Source organism: Phalaenopsis equestris, unplaced genomic scaffold (genome assembly GCF_001263595.1).
Source record: "Phalaenopsis equestris unplaced genomic scaffold, ASM126359v1 Scaffold000321, whole genome shotgun sequence".
Classification (NCBI taxonomy): Eukaryota; Viridiplantae; Streptophyta; class Magnoliopsida; order Asparagales; family Orchidaceae; genus Phalaenopsis; species Phalaenopsis equestris.
In genome coordinates this window covers 77,363-91,659 of record NW_018164763.1, presented here as the reverse complement: position 1 = coordinate 91,659, position 14,297 = coordinate 77,363, and the positions used below count along the sequence as shown (strand labels likewise).

Sequence of the window (14,297 nt, the reverse complement as noted above, 5' to 3'; positions counted from 1 at the left end):
GCGCCCGGCTTCTCCGGCAGTCCTAACGCTCGCTCCTGCTCTTCACGTAGATCCTCTCCCTGCTTATTCGACATTAATCATAGGCGGCCGCCAGCTCTTCTCTTCGGCATTCATCCCGCTCCAGGTAAATCCATTCTCCCCTCCCATCAAGTTTGCATATCTCTTCTTGGTGGGAATCTTCTTTGTATGTAGAGTTGAATCCCTGAATTTTTTGTTGATTCATACTTTGAAAAAAAAATTATAAAAAGGGAATATTAATGAGTTGTTAATCCTTTGTTGAAGAATTTTTTTTCGTTTATTCCATATTCCTCAAATTGATTTTAAGTTTTATTATTTTGATATCATATTTTTTCAAAAAGAAAAGTAAAAAGAATCACTCAATTTTTTCTCTCCAATTTGATGCGCGGTGATGTTTCAGAGATTGGAAATTTAAGACAAACTGTATTCGTAGCAACCATTGCTCTTGTTGTTTTTACTCTTCTTCCACTGTGGGATGAGTTTCCTAAGGAATTAGGAATAGGTCTTGTGTCTGCCTTTTGAATTTGGATTCATTAAATTTGGGTTTTTATGTAAATCATTTTTTTTTTGTATTATCAATTTAAAACATATACTACTCACAATTCGTCATTTGATTGAGACATGCTATGACATGCTTATAAAGTTCATGATTTATGTGAATCAGAATAATAATGCAAAACTGATTCATGATTTATTTATATCATTAGTTTAAAGTTTCATTTGAAAATTTTCCTTTATTGGGAGTTAAGGTATTTTAATTCCTCTAATTATTGGGCTCTCCGGAATAATAGTAATGAGTAAAGCAAAAGAGGTCGGATCATCTGTCATGTGGGATAGACAGTCCACTATTATATTTTGTGATCTTTGTCTGGTGGAGGTTGAGCAGGGAAATAGACCCACCACCTATTTTAATAAAGAAGGGTGGCATAATCTTATGATTAAATTCAAGGAACTGACTGGAAGAGATTACGATCGGATGAAACTCAAAAACAAGTGAGATCAATTAAAAAAGTATTGAAAAATATGGAAAGAACTCAAAAGAGGATCAATCGGATTGAGTTAGAATCCAGTGAAGCGGACAATTGAGGCACCAGAGGATTAGTGAGCTGACAAATTAAAGGAGGCTAAGAAATTAGAGGTAAATACATACCTAAGATTACTTCTTCTTGCATAAATGTTCACAATGAAATGTTTTCACTAAAAAAATGTTGTAATCTATAACAGGCAGTGCCCGCAGCCAAAAAATTCAAATGTAGTGGCATTGATCCAATTTTGGAGGAGAAGTTGGATGTCATGTTCACTGGGGTTGTCGCAACGGGAGCTCATGCTTTCACCCCAAATGACCAGGGGTGTTGACTTACCACAGGACATTGAAATCGAGCATATAGCTGAGTCAGGAGAATGTCCCAACCAAATAAACACCGATGTTCAAGCAGGGAGAAAGCGTCCCCAGATCGACAAAAATAAAAAGGAGCTGCATTTGTCAGAAGTACCATAGATAAACTGCTTGAATCCTGTAAAGCTAGGTCTGAACCATCACAGGACAACGCAATTGAGGAATGTTTTCAGGTTCTAAATACATATCCCGGTGTTAAGGCCGACCAAGAGATCTATGTGAACTATGTGAAGTCGCTAGGAGACCCAACCCGCAGACAGTTTTTTACAAAGTTGGACCCAGAATTCCGACTCGCTTACTTGCGCTCTTACATGAATGATTGACTGCTTATGTCATTATGTTTTATTTTACTATCGAACTTTGTAATGTTTAGGTTATGAACTCTTTACAGTTTTTTCATGGGGACACAATCATATGTTTTTTATTATATTATGTAGTGTTTTTTACATCAACTATCATATCTTTACTGTTTTATTCTTTACTATTTTTTCATGTTTTATTCTACTACGATCCGCTTCAATTTTCATGTTTTTATGAATAAGGTTTCCTACTTTTCCCGATATTCTAGCATGTTTAAATATTTATCATTTTTAAGATATTGTAGAATAGATGAAGAACAAGTTAACCACAACCGTGAAACTGCTCTCATTCTTACCTTGCTATATCATTACTACCATACATACGTTGATCGAACCCCTTGTATGACATCAAGTCATATTGGGGATAGATGGGAGGGTGAGTTATTACGGGGCCACCCTACACGGTTTGCAAACATGTTTTGTATGACGAAGGAGATATTTCTCAACCTGCTTGATGAACTTCGAAACCTTCATGGGTTGCACGGCTCAAGAAGAACTACAACAAGAGAGGTGTTGGCAATTACCCTCTACATTTTATCCCCGAATGAATCTATTAGAGGTGTTATGGAGCGATTTCAACATTCCTCGAAAACCATCAGCAGATATTTTTCAATAGGTTTGAATGCTCTTGTGAGTTTGACATGCAAGATAATTAAGCCCGATGATATAACGTTTCATCCTATTTCCACAGCACACATATTGCAAATGACCCATGATACATGCCGTTCTTCAAGGTATTTCTTTAACATAAATTTCATATACAAAAATAATATACATGTGAAATGCTAATGGAGAATTTCTTGAACAACAGAACTGTATTGGAGCTATTGACGGAATACATGTTGATGCACGGCTATCTGCTGCAGAGAAGGTGGCCTACATCGGACGCTTTGGCTCCCCCACACAAAATGTGATGGCCGTGTCTGATTTTAACATGCATTTTACCTTTGTGATAGCTGGATGGGAAGGTAGCGCACATGATAGCCGTGTCTTCCACTTTGCTACTAGAAACCGAAGACATGGTTTCCCGCACCCACCATAGTAACTATGTTTCATTTCTTATTTCCATTGTTAATTACCATAACTAAACAGGTAAGTACTACTTGGTCGACGCCGAATAGGATCGACGCCGGATATTCCTTACAAAGGAAATATTTCAAGCCTTATCCAGATACAAAATATCATATCCTTGATTTTGAAAGATCCAGCGGGGTAGCACGAGGAAAGAATGAATTATTTAACAAAAGACATTCCTTCTTGCACGGCGTGATCGAAAGAGCCTTCGGAGTCTGGAAGAAAAAATAGGTTATATTACGTGATATGCCAACTTACCCATTTCCGAAACAGGTGCAGATAGTAGTGGTCACTATGACACTACACAACTTCATTCGACGGCATCACTCTGGATCAGATGCAGAATTTGTCGTGATAGATGATGATTTACTGCAGATCTCACCTGAAGCATTCGAATTCCATGTGGGACGCACCATACCACAGCTTGAAATGGATTCAGTGGATGCACACACTTGAGATGGTGAAGGAGCATCTGAGATGGCAGCTTTGAGAGAGTGAATAAAGAGAGCGAATAGCGGACGACATTAGTCAATCTTGAATGAACATGTCATGTTTCTTCGATTTGGAATGTAATGGATAATGTTGGATCGATTCTCTTTCAGGTCCAGGCTTCACCATGCGTTGCTTGAAAGATTCTATTTTTTGCTTGCAAGATTTTATATTTTGTGATAATTTCTTCAACATCAGTATTATTATCATGATGATCATTGCTATTATGTAAGCTTGATATGATGGACTTTCCTCAGAAGTCTTGAAAGTTTAACAATTTTAAATCACTTGGAAAGCCTGTATGGTAATGCTTTTTAGCTCCTTTATCTTTCAGGAAAAAAAAATAAGATAATCATTTGGATGGATATCTACATGGATGGGACCAACCGGTTTTGTGCATTTCTTTTCAGCAAGATGGTTTTGTCTTATTGTTATATAATCATAATATGCATTAGCATTTATAACCATATAAAATTTAAATGATAAAGCTTACGCTCTACATAATGAAGCTTGTGCTTCATTCTATAATTTAGATTTGTTTTTGCAGGTGTAGAAACGGAAGGCAGATCAATATCTGGCGGATTCTGGTGAAATCACTGTCAGGAGTAGTATAGTGATGGCGTGACGTTTCTTTCATGTAGCTAGAAAATTATAGCTTTAAATTTATATATATTTTCATATATAACACCTAAATTCTTATAATGTTTTTGGATAAAATTTCATTAATAATGCTCTGTACAATTTCATGCCTCTTAGGTTCATCCGGTAGTGAGTTGGGATTGGATGTAACTGAGATCTTTAACCAGCTTAAATGTAAATTTAAACATTGAAAGATTTGCATACATGCAGCGCAATTTATATATATTTTCATATATAACACCTAAATTTTTATTTCTATAATCATGCAACCTTATCGAAGCGTGGAAGATCTTGCTCTGATGATTTCTTGCCTGACTATGTTAGTAATCTTTCTAATCTGCGTCAAACTTATTTTTTAATTTTTTAGAAAATTTTGTTTTACAAATGCTTAGGTGTTAGATATGTAAATATGTAGAAATTGATTGGCATGTCTAAAAATCTTCCATTATAATATTCTTATATCAAAATTGAATTGGATATGTTTTTTAATAATTTTTTTTCAAAAATTGCATGTTTTTTTATTAAAAATTTTCTAGATTGTTTGTCATCAAATGAACAAAGAAAACAGTTAAACAGTTTATCCAAAATAGGGGCAGTATGGTCATTTATCCAGAATCAGTTGTTTTCCAAACGCACAAACCAAACAGTCAAACAATTTATCTGGATCAGCAGCAAATCAGCAGCTTATCTGAATAAGTTGGATAAGCCGCAGCTGTCCCAAACAGACCCTTACGAGGTATATTGTACACTGAAAATTATAGAATTCTCCTATCAAGGTTGTCATATGTTCAGTATCAACACCTCGAACTCATGGCCCTCTAGGACAACTAATTCAATCATGTCGATGGTCCTCTTAAGGCCTACAAAAAGTTGTCTGCGGCATCATATCGTCAAATTTAGTATGAACGCTTATCATCTCGGACTCACTGCCATCTATGTATATTAATCCTATTGGAGTCTCTCTCATTAGTTCCATTTGAATCACTAGCATATCTCCCTCATCGGTTGTAATCTGATACTCCTCTTTGAAGTCTTCCTTCTCTTATGTTACTGTCCAATTGTTCCACTCCCCCTACTCAGTGAAAAATATCATTCACCTGTTTGGGAAATCTAATGCAATGTGCCCAAAGTCATGACACTTAAAGCATTTCTTGACTATGTCGTATTTGAGAGTGCTAGTGGGCTCCAACTTTTCTCCACTTTAGACTGGTTTCTCCTCCAGTGGGGTCGGTTTAAGTGCTCCAGTAGGTGTATCCTTGTTGCCCAATTTTGGTTGAACTTTATTGAAAGGTGCTTTGGACCTGATACTGTTGTGATATCTCTTTACCTTTAGAGCTAGGGTCTAAACATCGTGCAATTTCCAATAGAATTGTAATTGTACCACTGTGCCAATCGACGGTCTCAATCCTCCAAGATATCGAGCTATAGTATTCTCCTCCAACTCTACTATCTCACACTACAACATAGGTTGCTTGAACTCATTTGTGTACCCCTCTAGTGAGAGATCTTTCTGTTGTAAGCGGTGAAATCTCAAGAAAGTTCTGCATGTAATATGTTGGTAGGTATTTGTGTTGCATCTCTTATTTCACAATTGACCAGATATTGATTTTACTTTTCCCTCACCCTAGTGTAAGCACTTCAAATTTTCCCACCACAAAGATACACTACTTTTTAACTTAATAGCGACTACCTTTACCATTTTGTCTAATGAGACTTCCTCGTACTCAAAGGCATGTTCCGCTATATGAAGCAATGAACTTATCTGGATCTATATGAAAGTCAAAATATGGCAAGTCAATCTTCAATCCAAAATCATGACTTCTCTGATATCACATGCCAAATCATTGGGCAATTGATTATTCATCAATGAAAAATGTCCGGTGAAAGGGATTAACTTTCTCCTCTCAATCTGGCGAGTCACCGTTGTGGCTATAGGAGAGCTCACTGAAATGTCTTCTCTCAAAGGAGAAAAATCTTTGTTGTGGTTGGAGGATTTCCTGTTCTATGCTCTCTATGATGAGTTCTTAGGCACCTTACTGAGAGTTTCTCCTTGGTGATGGCATAATTTTTGCCAGATCAAGTTTTCGGCGAACGAAGGATTACAAATCAAAGTTGTTAGGGGTTTAGGTTTTGAAGGCATGTGTTAGGGTGAAATTTTGCAGAAGGTAGAAATGTTGGATTTTGAAAATTTAGGGTTAGGGCTAGGAATTCAGTAGAAAATTTGGGCCTAATGAGGAATTTTTTTTTAATTTAGAATTTAGAGCAAGAAAAATAAAACACTAAAAGCTAGGATTTTCAGGCTCTAATATCAGATGATACAATTTTATGGCGCCCAAAAGGTGTTCAGGAAATGGATTTGGCGGGGAAGTAGTTGTAGAATAGCAAGTGGATGATAATATGGGTGGTCCACAATGTTTAGAGGATAAATGACATTCGGTGGTTGTCCTGACTAAAACAACAGGTTGAAAGGAGAATTGCGTGATCTAGTAGGACAAGATCTAGTAGGATCCACCATCTATCCTTGACCACTTGGCAAAAGGAATAGAATACAACCACTTAAAAGAGCATAAAATAAGGGCTGACTTCTCTAAACACTAGCGATAGTAAAAGTCCTCAAAATAGCAAAAATTCACAAATAAATATGCCTCTAAAATAAAGAACTCTAATTAGAAATAGTGAAATAGAAAAAATCATAAAAAAAAATAAAAAAGAAAGGAACAAACAAGTTAAAATTGCAAAATGGGCAGTTGGGTGATCGCATAAATGTTTGGTTCCACGGAATCGTGGAATTCTCCTGACGGGATCACAAGATGCTTGATCCCGTGACTCTATATGATGCTCCACATCATTCTTCTCGGCTAGAAGAAGCATCTTCTTCTTTTATGGAAGAACAAGGATCCAACTATCTGATGTTCCTTCTAAAAAACACTGAAGCAAATTGTTAAAGTGGCAGCTCATCGTTCTTATCTAGCCATCTGTTTGGGATGACACCACTGAGTTGAACCGGAATTTAATACTTAGCTTATTCCATGTAGCCTTCCAGAAATAACTCAAAAGTTTCTCATCTCTGACATTTTGGACCTTTCTCAACAGTCGCAATTTAGAAGATAGATTGTACATCTGAAAATTTTGAAATTCTAGTATCAGGCATTATCATGTGTTCGGTATCAGCACCTCGAGCCCATGGCCTGCTTGAGCAACTAATGCCAATCATGTTCATATTCTTAAGTCATGCAAAAAAATGGTTCGTAGTGCCACATCCTCAAACTCAGTATAAACACATTATCTTGGATGCATTACCTTCTGTGACAACCAATGTTAATTTTACTTGAGTCTCTCACATAAGTTCCAATTGAATCACTGGCATCTCTCTCTCGTCGGTTGCAAGTTGATACTCCTCTTTGACATCTCCCTTATCTTTTATGTCACTATCTGATTCTTTCACTACTACTTGCTCAATGAAAGATATTATTCTCCTGTTGGGCGATCTAATGCAATGTATCCAAAGTCATGAAACTTGAAGCATTTCCTAGCTAGGCAAATTTGGAAGTGCTAGTGGGCTCAACATTTTCTTCGCTTTGGATTGATTTCTCCTCTGGGGGAGTCGACTTAGGTGCTCCATCGAGCATACTCTTGTTGCTTGATCAAATGATTAAACCCTGGTTGAAAGATGGTGTGGGCCTAATGATGTTGTGCTCTCTCTCTATTTTCAAGAGTAGGATTTGGATATCCTATAATGTCCAATATGGCTAAAACTATGCCACATTGCCAATGGACGGTTTCAATTCTCCCATATATTGAGCTACGATATTCTCCTCCTGCTTTACGAGCTCACAAGTCAATATAAGCTGCTCGAAGTCAGCTATGTACTCCTTTACTAAGAGATTTTTCTGTTGTAAGTTGTGGAATGCCAAGAATATGTCATGCCTGTAATGTGTTGGTAAGTACTTGCATTGTATCTCTTCATTCTTAGACCAAAAGGTGATCTTGCTTTTTTCTCTCATTTTGGCACACACTTTTTAACTTAAAGGCAACTAGTTTTAAAATTTTGTATGGTGGGTCGTCCTTGTACTCAAAGAAACATGTCACTATTTGGAGTCACTCAATAAACTCGTCCAGATCCTTACAACTGTCACAATCTGGTTATTTGGAGTCACTCAATAAACTCGTCCAGATCCTTGCAACTGTCACAATCCGGTAAGTCAATCTTCACTCCAAAATCATGGTTTCTCCTTTGATATCTCATGTCAAATTGTCATGGTATTAGTTCATCACTGGAAACTGCATAGCGGAAGGGATTTAATTCCTCATTTTATCTGATGAGTCACCATTGTGGTTACGGGTGACCTCACCTAATCGTCTCCTCTCAAAAGCAACAAATATGTGTTGCAGTTGGAGATTTTCCGCTGCATATCCTATACGGTAAATTCATAAACACCTCATTGAGAGTTTCTCATTGGCGGCATGACGACCCTTTGACCCGATCAAGATTTAAGATTACAAATCAAGATTGGTTGGGGCTTAGGTTTTGGTGGTAAGAGTCAAGGCGGAATTTTGATGAAGGTGATGAGGTTGGATTTTGAAAATTTAAGATTGGGGCAAGGAATTGTAATATGAAGGTTTGGGTATGATGGAGGTTTTTTTTGGGGGGATAATTACATACAAACGGGCCGAAACATTGATATTTATAAATTAATTACCCAACGAATTTTTTTTGAACTGTTAAAACGATATATTTATGTGTGTCACGATCAAAATATTGAGAATATGATAAAAATGAAAAATATGGGTTGCGTTTTAACCATGAATTATCATGACTTTTGATATTTGAGTGAGAAATCGAAAAATGGATGAACGAGGGTGGTTGATTTGTAAATAATAAATAACAAGTATGAGTTGGTATCTATGTAATTGCCCCTTTTTTATTTTGGATTTGCAGTAAGGAAAACAAAACCCTAAAACTAGGGTTTATCGACCTGTGATACCATATAATATCGTTCTAGGACTCCTAGAAGGTATTTGAGAAGCAGATTTAGCGAGGAGATGCATGTAAAATAGAAAGAGGATGATAACATGGGCATTCGACAACGTTCAGAGGGAGATAAACAACGTTCGGTGGCTGTCGAAGTTGAAAATATTGGTCGAATGACGCGCAATATGACTGGCGAGGAGGATTCACCACCTATTTCTAAGCAAGACACAGACAAGTCATTTACAAAAGGAAGAGTATTTAGCACTCCAAAGAGTATAAAATAGAGACCTACTCTAAGCACAATAACAATAGTAAAATTTCTCAGAACAGCAAAAACACACACATAAATAGGTTCTTAAAAGAAATAACACTAATTAGAAATAATGAAATAGGAAAAAGAAAAAACATGCTGAAATTGCAAAACAGGCAAGTTGGTGATTGCGGGAAAATTTGATTCCACATAATCACGAATTCCCGCAATGAGATGCAGGATCCTCGATCCCGTTACCCCATATGATGCTCCCACATCAACGCAATTATAAGGAGATGAAGGAAGTCTACAATGTACAACTTCTAGTATGAAGCAGCATTAAAGAATCTGCAAGATAGAAAATGGAACATTGCAAGAAAGGAGAGGCATAGAAACAAGGGAAAAGTTCGCCCATGAGAAGCACACACGCATGATGAACCACAGGGGATTACAAACGGAAGAACCAGAGGGATGTATTTTGAGTTGTTCCCTAGGATTGTAGAAATTTAGTCAACGAGAAAGCTAGAGCCATGTGTAATATAAAGATATGATGAAAGTTTCTTTTTTATTATTATTATTTATTCATGAAGATCGCAATCTAACACATAATTTAGGGTATAAAACACTTTTATGCACTTGCATCTGAGGTGTCCACCAACACATTCACTTAATGCATAAGCTGTATTAATTACATTTCATTGCCATAAACTAGAAGAAATAAATAAATTTTTGGTTCAAGAACCAATGTGCATAATTCAAGACTATAATGACGAGACTTTAACAATTTCACAACTTTCTTTTTGAAGCTTCACGAACTTCCATTATGTGTTTCTACCGTTACATGTCATTACAAATAAATTCCGAAATTCCTACTGATACTTGCAATTCAAGCAATTATATGAACTAATATATAACTTAATTTATTTTTAAACAGCTCAGCTAACAAAATGAAGAGAAAAGATCTAAGGAGCACACATGATTACCACGTCCAAGGTAACCAGCCGACCCATCATAATCAGCAACCTGAATATTCTATATGCCTCTTTTCCATATTTTTTGAAAACCAGTGACTCTACCTGTTAAATCTAAAAGGAATTACTATTGTTTTTCAAAAAAAAAAAAAATTAACAACATATATGAAACAGAGAAAAACATAGAAGTTTATCGAGACCTCATCGTTTTGGCAAGTTTCAATGATGTCCTTCAAGCCTAAGTTAACAGGAAAAGTGTAGCACGTCAAAAGTCCACTCGAAGAAAATTAAACATCATCCACATAAAAGAAAGAGCTGCTGAAAAGTTAATAGTTGAAAATAAAATAATTACCAACAGTGTATAATGTCTCAGACTCTTCAGTACATAACCGGCAACCAAGTTGGTCCAAGATTGCTCGAACAAGTTCCAAAGTCAATGAAATTCCTCCAGGTTTCCCCCTCACATTTTCTATTATGCTATTCATAGACGATGTAGCTTTCAAAATCAAGAAGAAAAATAAAGCCATTGTTAAATACTCTTTCAGATATAGATGGGTTGAATACATAAATGATAGTAATGATTGAATATGAGATATAAAAAGACTTGAGCCATCAGCACTGTCAACAGCCATACCCCAACTATTTGGGACTTATGAATCCTAACTCTCCATCATGTCAGGGGCTACTTTAGGAGGTGTTAAATCTTATTTGAGCAAATTCTTTTGTATAACTTCCATCCAAGATATCTTCATTCTACAATTTTTTCTTCCTAATTATGCAACATCAATTTTCTCTGCGTATCTTATAGGTGCATCTTTTACTCTTAGTTTTATATGCCAAAATCACCAAAGCCTAATTTACATTATCATATCTCCAATAAATTTTACATTTGCTATTCGCCAAATATAATCAATTCTTAATTTTATCAATCCTAGTTTTGCTACACAACTATTTAACTTATTTTTGCTATAGTCAATCAGCACCATCAATAGCCATATCCCAACTATTTGGGGCTTATGAATCCTAACTCTCCATCATGTCAGGGGCTGCATTATGAGGTGTTAAATCTTATTTGAGAAAATTATCCAAGATATCTTCATTCTACCATTTTTTCTTCCTAATTATGCAACATCAATTTTCTTTGCATATCTTATAGGTGCATCTTTTACACTTAATTTTATATGCCAAAATCACCAAAGCCTAATCTACATTATCATATCTCCATATCATTTTACATTTGCTATTCCCCAAATATAATCAATTCTTAATTTAATCAATCCTAGTTTTGCTACACAGCTATTTTACTTATTTCTGTTATAGCCCATTTGCTCATCAATGAAATATTCGGTATGTGATGTTTAATTAATAGAGCACAATTAATGATATATTTGATAACACAATATTTAATTAATACAACACAATTGACCTAATTGCAATTCTATTAAAAATTTTTAAGTCGCCACAATATTCTCTTATTGCAAAATAATCTTGAGACATTTATTCAATTTAAATACCCAATATCAAGTCTAGAAACCATATCATATCTCAACTCTCTATTATTATGAAATATAAATGACATTCTTAAAGGTAGCCTTCGGGTAAAATTGACTGATAATTAGTATCATCACACCCATCATATATTCAATGTTCTACTATTATTTTCAATATGAGTTATTTATCTTAAATACAAGTATTATTTTGGTAGTACGATACTTAACCTCTAGTATAGAAATACAAGTCTCACCAATTAAAATTATATCACTTACAAAAAGTATGAGCCAAGTATTAATTTTGGTAGTACGATACTTAACCTCTAGTATAGAAAGCAAAGTAATTAATTTTAGGTCTAATATTAATTCCTACAATTACTTGGGATTTATATGTGCATATTTATGACTGCTTTTTCATAATGAGCATGTTTATTGTATCTAATGTCATCAAGGAGACAAATGCATTGCAAATTTTTTACCTATTTAAGAAAATTATGTCATTTTTCCATTGCGCAAATATTATGACCTAACATGCATATTCAATTATTTATCTGTAATTTACAAATTGCATAATTAAGCCTTGAATATAGATTGATACAAATTGATGATAGCAAGCTTATACCAATGCAAAGCATGTTTTAAATGTTTATGATAATAATGCTAAAAAAATCTATGAAAGGCCATGTCAAGTAACATAGGTTGACAAATTAAGATGACCAGCTTAAGAAAACATAGAAGTTCTTAAATGTTTGTGCAGTCGAACCTTTATTGAGGAGTCGTTTGATAACTGATAAGTTGGTGCAAGTCCAACCTTATCAACAATTATTATAGCCACTAGGCTATATGAGCCTATATGAGGACTATATCATATGTAAATTTGTCAAAATCTAAACAAACATAATACGGCCTTTCTAAGAGTAAGACATAAAATAATGAAAATCAAATATGAAAATAAATTAAAATTTTGATATTCGCAGTAAACTAGTTTAGTGCATTGAATGATTGAATAGTTGATAGTTGTATTTTATTCTTGTAACAGTCATGCTTACTTCTTATAATTAAGTCATTTGGTTTTTCTTTTTTTTTTTTTTTTGCCACACAAGTCTTCTGTATTTACATATCTAACATCTAAACTTTTATATTTACATGCATACACTCAAAATCTTTAACATTATATTAAAAATAACCACTTTTTAAAGTAAAATACAAAGTTTCATGCATAGACTTAAAGCACCAAAGTGTTAAAAATATAAATATCAAACATTAAGAGTTAGATATGTAAATTGATAAGAATCATGTGATATGCACATAATTTCCCTTTTTTAAACCAGTTCTTATACAAGAAGGGTTGAATTGGAATACATTATATAAAGTGGTATATCCAACAAGTTAAAAGGGAAAAAAAAGTTTCTCGTCTCTGTTTATTTTTCTCTGCATATTATGTCATTTGATAAATTCTAAGTAATTTTGAAACTATCATGTCACCACTGTTAAACTCTATGACACAGTTCTGGGGCTTCTAGAAAGTGTGTTAGAACACCAAAAGGCTTTAGGAAAGTTTTAAGATGGGTAATGGGAGTGGGTTCATGGATGACGGCTTAAAATCAGCGTGAAAGGGGACTAGACAGTGAACCGGAAGTGAGAAGGCAGCGGTTTTCTGCTGTGGAAAGCATGTGGGGATGAGTGTAACGGCTGCCTGGCTAAAACAGCGAGCGAACGACAAATTGGCGAGGTGCCGGAAAGGGAGTCGCGGGTGCGGGAGTTTTCCACACAGATGCAAGAAACAAAGCCAACAGGTCCAAGGGAGCTCAGTCCAAACTTCCAAAAGTGTCGAGCGGCATTAAAGGAGGGTGGCCCCTGCGGCTTTCCTTTTGCATCTCCCGCCTGGACCAAGTAGTGTTTGGGAAGGGAGGCATTGCCGCCTGCCCTTTTCTCCTCCTTCCTTTCTCGTCGTCTTTCCTTTCTTGTTTCCTACCTAACTAGGTTTATTTATATGCTTGTTTTCTGAGTTTGTGGGGAGTTTTTGCCATGTGTTGATTTTATATTCCTTTGTGAAGTTGTTCACCCTGTTCTAGGATTGTATCCGAGAAGATGAGGGTGTTCCTTTGTGAAGTTGTTCACCCTGTTCTAGGATTGTGGTGCTTTCGGCTGTAACCTACTCCAAGATGGTGTTATATCATTTCTCTTTCACCTTCACCAATCCTTCTCCTCCCCTCTCCTCAGCCACCGACCTTCCCCTCCTTTATTCATGCACCCAGCCGCCCCATACCTGTAGCCTTATCCTGCTGTCCAACCATCTTCCCTCCTTCATAGCGCTCCCAATCGATTGTTCCTCACCCCGCTACCACTGCTCTTGCTATCCAGCACCTTCCAGCAACCCTTCCGCCTACTGTCGGTCACTTACAACCCTCCATATTTGTTGTCTCTGCAATTCTGCGCCTTCCCCTCGCTGTCATTAGCCTTCCTTAGCTGCCACCACCCCTGCCAACCATCCTGATCTACCTAGCCGACCACCACTGCCCTTGGAATACACCTTAGAGGTGTTTGCTTGTGTCGATTATGTTTTGTGTGGCTATTTTCTGTTGTGTTGTAACCATCTCTCTACATTAATAAAAGTTTGTTTGAGTTTTTCATTGCTT

At 36.0% G+C, this 14,297-nt stretch overlaps 1 protein-coding gene across 1 annotated transcript in view; it reads right to left on the bottom strand.

Annotated features, from left to right (window-relative positions):
• LOC110025667 (DNA-directed RNA polymerase III subunit RPC3) overlaps positions 1 to 14,297 on the bottom strand; it is a 53,446-nt gene that overhangs the window by 11,466 nt on the left and 27,683 nt on the right. The window contains exons 9-11 of the mRNA XM_020726273.1: positions 10,521 to 10,664; positions 10,369 to 10,406; positions 10,181 to 10,273 (exon numbers count right to left, since the gene is read on the bottom strand). Coding sequence (XP_020581932.1) covers positions 10,181 to 10,273; positions 10,369 to 10,406; positions 10,521 to 10,664 — 275 coding nt within the window. The remainder of the gene's footprint in view (positions 1 to 10,180; positions 10,274 to 10,368; positions 10,407 to 10,520; positions 10,665 to 14,297) is intronic.